The 10,092-nt window shown below is 42.5% G+C and overlaps 1 protein-coding gene across 1 annotated transcript in view; it reads right to left on the bottom strand.

The window, feature by feature from the left end:
- Nucleotides 1–2,319: 2,319 nt before the first annotated feature.
- The window catches only part of LOC136620571 (cytochrome P450 2K6-like), a 48,578-nt gene continuing 40,805 nt past the window's right edge, over nt 2,320–10,092 (bottom strand). The window contains exons 8-9 of the mRNA XM_066595422.1: nt 5,139–5,280; nt 2,320–2,501 (exon numbers count right to left, since the gene is read on the bottom strand). Coding sequence (XP_066451519.1) covers nt 2,320–2,501; nt 5,139–5,280 — 324 coding nt within the window. The remainder of the gene's footprint in view (nt 2,502–5,138; nt 5,281–10,092) is intronic.

Genomic DNA, 10,092 nt, shown 5'->3' with positions numbered 1-10,092 from the left:
CATTGTGGCAACATTTTTTACTATGCTAAGCCCATTTTGTGCTAAGCCACACACTTTATATCCCCTCACAGTAGTAATGTCCCTCAGTGAACCGCACTCGGTATTATCTCTAAATAATAGTCAGCTACAAGCTGTACTGTGATATTGATTAAAGTGCAGTTACCTCCAGTGATCATATTGATTGTCTTCTCTGGTTGGTGACATTAGTCAGTCTTCTCAATGTGGGTTCAAACCGCCACGACCAGCCACAACCCATCCTGCCAATATCCTGAATGAACCTGTAAGTAATCCTGGCATAGTACTTATGACCCCACTGAGATTCCTTAAAGTAATATTGCCCCCACTCTGATCCTATTTATAGTGCCGCCTTTCTGTGACCTCACTTATATTGCCCCCTTCTGTGGCCCCACCTCTAGAGCCCTCCTCTCACCAGGTCCCTCTTCTCAACCTCATTCAAATAGAAGAACTGCAGAACATCTATCTTTCTCCCTCACACAAGACTCGGCAACACACAGTAGTGGACTGTACAGACTCCTGCCCTTATGTCCTGAGTACAGTGTGTCCAGAGTAAGGGGGAGGAGTCTATAAACAGAACGCTACTGAAGTTCATGTGAGGAATAAAGATAGAATATGGAACAGTGGGTGTGTAGAGGCCCCAAAGGTTGTGCAGGGTATTTTTGGGGGTCAGTAAGTCCCTGGGACCTCTATATTCCTCTGGGGTCAGTGGAGGTGCCCTGTGGGAGAACCCCCCTCGTTTTTTCCGCTATCAGGTTTTTCTAGTCACAGTGACCGTTCTGAAGCAGGAGGGGGTGGAGTCTGGTGGTGGCAGAGTCAGGGGGCGGAGGCTAGGGATGTCAGAGTAATTTTAAGTGGGCATACGTTGTCAGTTAGGCAAAGGAGTCTACTTATTGAAGAGGAAGGAGGCCAAGAGCAGAGGAAGAAAAATTAGGGAGGAGGAGGTGACCATTGCAGGGGACAGAGAGTGGCAGGAGAAGAGGAGAGAGAAAACAGCTGACAGCTAAAGCAGAGCAGTGTCATAGGAAGCTGACAGGAGAAGAGGCAGAGAAAGAGACAGCTGACAGAAGAAACAGAGAAGTCAGAGAGTGACAGCTCAGAGAAGAAGGAGAAGAGGTACCAGAGAAAGCAGAGAAGCTGGCAGAAGTTGTGAGAGGACGTCTGTTGGTGGTCGGCAGCGGGGCTCAATAATGGCATCAGCTGAGTAGGAGATTGTAATTCAGCGGGGTGAAACTACTTATAGGTCCACTCACAGTGCAATCAGTGAATAGAAAGGAAGACTAGTGGGGTGGTGCAGTGCCTTCATCCCCTCCATACGTTCACAGTCGAGACTAGGGATCCTCCAGTTCCCCAAGGAAATTTAAGGTCTTCCCCTCTATAACATCGGGTCCTGTATACAGAGCCTTAAGGGTTGCTAATCACCCTTATTTTGTCTATGTGGCTGTCCAATTTTATCTGTATATTTCTACATATTTCTAATAATATTTTGTAAATTCAATACAAACCATTTTTTTTAATCTTTTGAATCATCTGTACTGGCATATGATTTCCTTATCAGTTCTATGTAAACTTGGTGTCTCTGGTTTACTAGAGTTGATTCTTGGTGTTATTCTCCCTTACATGTACACGTATTTCTTGGCGTCACAAATTTATTCATTCGCAATCCTTATCATATGCCTTGTGTATCTGTTAGTGGCGTCAGTGCTTGGGGCTGTATTGGGTGACAAGCACCACAGCTATAACTAATCCAATATTTTCCCTCGAGTTAACCCTACCAGATTCAGGCCATGACAGGTGTGCTACTATTACATTGAGATTTGGGAGCAAATGGAAGGGGATCAACATAGGGGAGGGCAAGATATGTCTCCTGTATCCCAGGATGGTAGAACAGCTGCTATAATTCTGGACTGTCCCAGATTTGCTATGTTTTTTCACCCAGCCCCTCCCACCACCCAAAAAAATAAATTATAAAATTTATAAAAATGAGTACATATAAAACCACAGCTTGCCATGAAACAAAACAAGTCCTAATACAGCTACATAGATGATAAAATAAAAGCAATTCTGGCTTTTGAAAAGTAGAGATGAAAAAAAAAATCAACTTTGTTAAAATCCAAAATATATGCTCTAATTGCTGCGTATAATTATAGTCTAAATAATAGTATAGAAATCTTTTTGATAAATTTATTTAGACATTTTTATTAGTGAACAGGTGAAAAAAAAAGTCCTCCATTATATTGTGATGTTGTTTTAGTGCATTTTATAGCATCGGTATCACCACATACTAACAAATATACATATTTTTTAAAAGCGAGATAATGCACATATCATTTGCGGTTTTGGTGCATTTGTTATTGAGACAACGGATGACAGGTCCACATCAGTCACCCCCGGAGGTAAACAGAAGGTGAACTTCTGTAGCAGGCTTGTAAAAAAGATGAAGAGCTCCATCTTTGCGAGTGTTTCTCCAGCACAGACTCTCCGACCTAAAAGGGGATAACAAGTAGCAGAACTCATTAATAAGCCGGAAAATGCTGTAGAACAGGACATGTAATTTAGGGCAGTATGGTGACTTGTGTGAGGCAGTCTGATCAATGACAACATTTGCTGGCCTTTGTATGTCCCCTATGAGTTTGCAAGGATTTTCTCAGGGTTGTGCATTGAAAGCTACAGTGGATCAGCAGATGGATGAGCGCTCGTTCACATCAGCATTTTCTTTTCTGTTTGTAATAGATCAGGTTTTTTTTCTAGCAGAAAAAAGCCTGCAATCTGCTCTATTTTTCCATTTAAAAAGAAATGCAGGAAAATGGAGCCAAAGCACAATGACCCCAAACACACCTCCAGACTATGTAAGGGCTTATTTATATGAGCGTAAAGCGGCCAACGTTTTCATGGCCGGCCGATATACGCTTCCATCTGAGCAGTTCCCCCTTCCCTCCCACTCACCAGCTCTCTGCATCTCTCCTCCACTCTGGTGTTTGCAATGGGAGGAGCGGGAGAGCTAAGCTCTGACCCTCCTCTCCCCCCCCCCCCCCCCGTCCTGCCCACTCCCATTGCAAACCACCAGTGAGGGGAAGGGAGGGGGTGGGGGGGGTGACAGCTGATATATGCTTGTGTAAATAAGCCCTAAAGCCTATTTCTCCTAGAAGGAGAGGAATGTGTCAGATGACAAGGCCTTCACAGTCACCCAACCTAAACCCAATTGAGATGGTTTGGGATAAGTTAGACTGCAGAGTGACAGCTCCTTCAAACGGATGCCACAACGTGGCCGAAAAGCACATGAGCAAGAGGCAGACGCAGTTACATCTCCCATTTTAATGCCAATTTAGATGTCCAGGATGTGGCGTATATACACTGCAGGCCAGAATTAGGGATGAGCGAGCACCCAAATGCTCGGGTCCTCGTTATTCGAGTCGAGCTTTTTGTAATATTCGAGAGCTCTACTCGAGTAACGAACCCCATTGACTACAATGGGAGACTCAAGCATTTTTGTATGTGGGACGCTGGGTGCTGAGCCTCTCTTTCCCTCCCTCCGTCCTTCCTGCCTGCCAGACAAAACATTTGCCATTGGCGGGCTGCGTCGCAGCGGGGAGGGGCCAAAACAGGCACGTCACAGCGGGGAGGAGCCAAAAACTGGGGCAGGGTCGAACACGGCTTGATGCTCATTCAAGTAACAAGCACCATCGAGTACGCTAATACTCAAACGAGCATCAAGCTTGGCAGAGTACGTTCGCTCAACTCAGAATAGTCAGAATACTTTCGGGCAGGGGAAAGAGTTTAGATCTGCTAAACTCCCTCCTCCTTTCCACCCCCCCCCTCTCTGCCCCTTGCTGGTAAAAGAAGGGGGCAGGACGGGATGGGAGCTACTGTGCTAATTTCCCACCTTTCCCACTCAGTTGGCATGGGGCAGAGAGGTGGAGGGAAAGGGGGAGGGAGGTTAGCGCAGTGGCTGCTGAACTCCCTCCCACCTCCCTTTTCTGGCAGCTCTTATAAACTCCCATAGGAGTCTATGGGACCGGTCAGCATATTCCGGCAAAAGATTGATCCAGACCTATCTTTTCCGGTCAGCGTAAAAGCGGCCAGACGGAATGCGCACCGTATGTGCTATCTGTTCCGTCCATCCAATTTTACCCACAAAAAAAACCCGCCCATCTGAACGAGTACATTGGAATTTAATGCTTCAGATGGTCACGATTTTTGGCCAGCATTTTATCACTGCAAAATAGCCACGATAAAACGCTTGTGTGAAGGAGCCCTGAAAATACGAAGCCAATTAATGCTCAGAACCTCTGGGAATTCCTTCAAGACTCCTGGAAAACCATTCCAGGTGACGACCTCATGAAGTTGATTGACAGAATGCCAAGAGTGTGCAAAGAATCTAAAATATAAAACATTCTGGTTTGCTTAACACTTTTTGTTTGCTATTTAATTCCATATGTATTCCTCCATTGTTTCCATATCTTCAACATGAATCTACAATGTAGAGTATAAAGGAAAAAAAAAGCAGCACATTTTTAGGAATAAAAAGTACTCTTTAGAGTACTTTTTTTTTAGCTCAGAAGCTAAAAGGAAATATTAGCAATTTGATAAATGCCATAGTCCTAACTTTTTATATTTTTCTTAAGAGTTATACAAGAATTTGCTTTTAGCACAGAAAGTTATATTTTTAAGCTCCACAATATTGGTGTACATATAATGCAGCATATCTGGTTTCTGGCAAAAAAAAGAACAAAAGCTGAAAATGCTATAGCACAGAAAAAAAAAAGCCACAAAGCTTTTTAAATCTTCACCAATCCAACAATTGACGCTCTGGCGATTTCCCCTGATCTCTGTTCCCGTGTGACCACTGCAACCCATCAGTGGCTTTAGTAGTTATTTAGAATACTACTGACATCATAGTTCCCATTGCAGAGCAATAATGCCAGTAGTGCAGCACATGACCAATGTCATACTACTGGCATTTGTCAGGTGAACTAGACCCTTTAATTGGTGTTGTATAGTTGTACAAAAGTGGCATCAATTAAGGATAAAGTAGATGGATTCTCCTCCACCTTTGGTTCCAATAGAAATCAATGGCATGATGTATTTTATTTTGTATTTCATATATAATTAATATTCCTTACCGGCAGAGAAGGGCATGAAGGCGTCTTTCTTCATGAAATTTCCATTGGCATCAAGAAAATGATTTGGGTAAAACTCTTCTGGTTTCTCAAACTGTGTCTTGTCTCTCAATACAGATGACAATAACGGGATTACATAGGTCCCCTATGTCAGTGATTCAAGAAAACTTGTCAGAGACTATAAATGAGCACGTAAAATTATCCAGAAAACATTGAAAGTGTAGTAATACTTGTCGACATACCTTAATAAAGAAGTTATCTGATCAATACTACCCCTGCCCAGATACCAAACAAGACATATGACATTGTAAAGCCAGAGCATACGGTATGGATTATTACCCAGCAGCAATGGAGAATTGTTGCAAAGAAGAATATTTTTTTAATCACCCATTCATTAGACATATATTGGGGACCACAGCTGCATGGCTTGCAAAAGGAGTTAGGCAGTTGGAATGACCATTTTAAGATAGTCCATGGCCTGCTGTACAACACCCTTATATATCCTCTATATCAGAATCTTTTTGCTGTCAGCTACCAAAAGGATGAAATTATTTTCTAGTAATTTTAACAAGTACTAGAAGTTTTAAAATGATCAAGATATATTTTTAGTGTTTTTGTAAATTTGATAAAACATGGCATTATTTTGACATTTTTTGAAAATTTTCCGGACACACAGGCAATTTTTAAACACAATTTCAAATTGAAAAAGGATTCTAAATTGCATGACCTAACTGAGACATGTAATATATCATTGGGGGTCTATTCCTTTAATGCTTTGTTGCTCCACTTTCATATTTACCTTTTCTATTTTTCCATTCACATTTTCCTTACTCAAATGCATCACATCCTCTAAACTCCCAGCAACCTCTAGGTATGTCTAATTGAAGCTTTACTGGCTATTGGTTACTTTTCTCATTTACGCAGTATTTTTGTATCTGTGCAATAGCATTAAATTTTAATTTTTTTTTTTTAAATCAAGGAATTTTTTATTGGCATTTGATTCATACAACAAGTACAAGAATTAAGTGTTAAATTCGCCATCAATATTTTACAGTGTAGCATATTACAACTTATTCCTGGGAGGGGAAAAAGGAAAGTTGCGTGGAAAAATCAGGGGAGGAGGGGACAATAGGGAATAAACTTAATCTTAACTTTAAGGTACTTTAGATCAATAACATTGTAGGTTTAAGTGCTGTTCTTATGGAATCTCTATTCTCGCCGACTCAGCGGAAATATAGGGTCTATAGTAGGGGATGAGACGGTTCGCGTCTCCCTAGGCCATTTGATGTGTTTAATGGAAGGGGGGGATTAGTACCGGACTAGTCATAGCCCATAGGCATTTTCATTGCTTGAGTCCATATTAACCAGTTTTTGCGAAACTGGGGTAGAGTGTCTCTCTGATGAGCTATCATTCTCTCATTTACACAGTTTAATGACACCATATCTTGCATTTCTTCGATAGATGGAATGTGTTTGGATCTCCAATTTCTCGCTATGAGGCCCCGCGATGAATGTAATATATGAGAAATTATTACTCTGTAGTTTCTATGTCCGTTTCCTATACCTACTAGAAGCAAGGCAAGTTCAGGTTCTAGTTTGTTTGGTATGTGCAGGAGGTTAGAGATAAAATGTGATACTTTAGTCCAGTATTGGCGTATACGGGGGCAGGACCAGAATATGTGGAGTAAAGATCAGCCTCTCCAGCAAAGAGGTGATATGTCTTTTTTCATCTGTGCCAATCTTAGTGGAGTGCAATACCATCTGGTTATAAGTTTTTGGTATTGTTCCCAGTGAGAGGCACAAGCGGAAGACTTATGGGCCCATTTAAGGGCATCGCACCACATGTTTTGAGAGAATTTCTTGTTTAAGTCTTTTTCCCAGTTAAGGAAATTTATCGTTTTCTTAAAAAATTGGATGCCAGAGAGACAAGTATAGATAGTTTTTGTTAGTTTTTTATGTGTTGCTATTTTTGCGTTTAGCAGGTCGTTGAGAGGGTCTGGGAGGGTTATGGAGGTAGCTTTATGAGCTTTTAAGTAATTGCAGATACGGAGGTATGTATAATATTCTGAGGGAGGAACTGCATATTTTTCCTGTATCTGTCGAAAGTCGAGTAAGTTGCTACCCTGGAAAAGGTCCGAAATAGTCATGGATGCTTTATGTGGCCAGTTGTGCAAGGAGAGATCAGGGACTAAGTGACTTAGAGTGCGAAGTGGGAGAGGAATTTTTGTTGTGCCTTGTTCTGCGTTTCTACCATCGCCTATTGTATGCCATGCTTTTAGGGAGGCCTTCACTGACGGGAGGAGTTGTGGGTCACTTTGTGGTTGCATTGAGTTGGCCAAGAGGAAGGCCTTCCATTTGGGAGCTCCTGTTGTGGTTGATTCAATAGTCGCCCATTTTTTGTCTGTCTCCGTATTACACCAGTGTCTGGTCTGGTCAATTAAAAAGGTTTTATGGTAATTTCGGAGGTTGGGAATACCCAGTCCTCCGAATCTCAGAGGCCTATTTAGGATAGAGAATGCCACTCTGGGTTTTGCCCCTCTCCATATAAATTTGCACATTTGCTGGTGAAATAGGGCAAGTATGGAGTCCGGGATGGGTACCGCAATAGTCCTAAAGTAGTACAAAATTCGGGGAAGTATAATCATTTTGTACAGTATCACCCTGCCCATCCAACTGGGCTCGTATGTGGAGAGGCGATCTAGTTCTTTTTGAATTGAGGTCTTCAAAGAAGGGAAGTTTGCTGATAGTAGGTCGTCAGTTGAGGGAGTTAGGGCGATTCCTAAGTAGGGGAGAGAGTTAGGGCACCACTGAAATGGGAATGAAGATTTTAGGAAGTTTTCTTCCCGCCTAGTTAGATTAATGCCCATCATTTGTGATTTGGTGGGGTTCACCTTGTAGAGGGAAACAGAGCCAAATAGTTGCAGGGTGGACATGACCTGGGGCAGTGACGTTTTTGGGTTTGTCAGAGTTAGAATCACATCGTCGGCAAAAAGGTTGATTTTATGAGAACTTGTTCCTATGGGGATGCCTTCTATTTGTGGGTTTATCCGAATTGCCTCCGCTAATGGTTCTATCAGCATTGAGAATACCAGAGGGGAAAGAGGGCACCCTTGGCGTGTGCCATTTGTAATCTGAAATGGCTCAGATAGGACCCCGTTTGATAGCACGGAGGCTGAGGGAGCGGAATAAAGAGCCAACACGGCTGACAGAATCGGCCCTGAAAGGCCAAATTTTTCTAGCGTGTGGCGCATAAATCCCCAGTGCACCCTGTCGAATGCCTTCTCCGCATCCAGAGCAAGGAGCAGAGAAGGCATTCGCGTTTGGCCAATTTTGGCGATCAGATCAATCAGTCGTCTTGTTCCATCTGGAGCCTGGCGTCCCCTTGTAAATCCTACTTGGTCGTTTTTGATAAGTTGGGGTAAAATGGGAAGAAGCCTGTTAGCGATTATTTTTGCATATAATTTGATATCTGAGTCGAGGAGAGAGATGGGGCGGAAGTTGCTTGGGGTCTCGGGGGGTTTCCCTTCCTTGGGAATGGTAACTATTGTTGCCCTTAAGTTCTCCGGGGGGATTGAGCCTGATGACATTATGTTATTAAAGAAATTGCATATATGTGGGAGTAGGGTCGGTTTAAATATTTTAAGATATTCATTGGAATATCCGTCCGGCCCTGGAGATTTACCCTTTTTAAGGGAACAGATAGTTTGGTCAATTTCTTGGGTTGTAATAGGGAGATTTAGTTGTTGAGTTTGTTTTTGTGAAAGGGATGGTAGAGAGAGTGTAGAAAGAAATGAGTTGATTGATTCCTCATTGGGCTGGGGGGAGTCATTATCTTTGTTTAGGTTGTATAGCGTTTTGTAATAGTTACTAAACTCGTCGGCAATTTCTTGTGGGCTATAGACTTTGTTTTTAGTTGTCTGGGATATTAGGAAGGGGATTCTTGCGTTTGCATTCATTGCTTTAACCTTGTTGGCCATTAATTTGCTTGCCTTGTTATGCATGTAGTAGTGTTGCATTTTGAGTCTTTTTATGTGTTTCTCGTAGTCTATTGCTAGATGGGCTTGCAGTTCTGTTCTTATTTTTTTTAGTGAGAGTAAATTTGTTGGGGAAGGGTCTGTTTTGTGAATTTCGGCTAGAGTTGATACCTTAGTTAGTAGGTCATTTGTCCTAGCGTTGCGCTGCTTGTTGTAATGGGCCGTTTGTTGGATGAGAAGGCCTCTTATGTATGCCTTGTGTGTATTCCATAGAGTGGCTGGGTTGGTGGAGGGAAGGGCGTTTAAGGCAAAGAATTCAGAAAGCAACTTTTCAGTTGTTGAGATGTTGTCTTTTAAGGACATTACATGAATGTTGTTTCTCCAAATGAAAGTATTTTTGGTTGGGGGGGACAAGCGAAGAGTCATGGTAATTGGGGCGTGGTCAGACCAGGAAATAACTCCTATCTCACACCTTTCAACCAGAGGCAAAAGCCATTTGGTTGTTAAAAACATGTCGATGCGGGAGTAGGTATTATGTCTGTGTGAGAAGAACGTAAAATCTTTTTCAGACGCATGTTTGCATCGCCACACATCGTACAGGTCCTCCTTGCGGAGCCACTGTGAGAGATAAGCGGGAGACCTGGCGCTTTTAGACGTGGAGTCCAAGTCTGGACTGTGGATGGTGTTAAAATCACCGCACAATACAAGTTTGCCTTTCGCTATTTGTGAGATCTGTTTAAGGACAGAGTTTAAGAAGGCCATTTGTGCAGTGTTGGGCGCGTACACGCTCACTATAGTGAATGTCACATTATTAATCTTGCATACTAAAGCGGCGAATCTACCTCTCTCATCTAGGACCTCTTGAACAAGCTGAAAGGCAACGGTTTTTTTGATTGCAACAAGGACTCCTGCTTTTTTCTTTGGTCTGTTTGCATAGAAAATATGAGGAAAGTCCTTGTTATTCAATCTATTAGTGTCAGATT

Source organism: Eleutherodactylus coqui, chromosome 1, assembly GCF_035609145.1.
Source record: "Eleutherodactylus coqui strain aEleCoq1 chromosome 1, aEleCoq1.hap1, whole genome shotgun sequence".
NCBI classification, from domain to species: Eukaryota; Metazoa; Chordata; class Amphibia; order Anura; family Eleutherodactylidae; genus Eleutherodactylus; species Eleutherodactylus coqui.
Note: the sequence above shows the minus strand (reverse complement) of the source record. Positions and strands in the feature narration are given on the sequence as shown.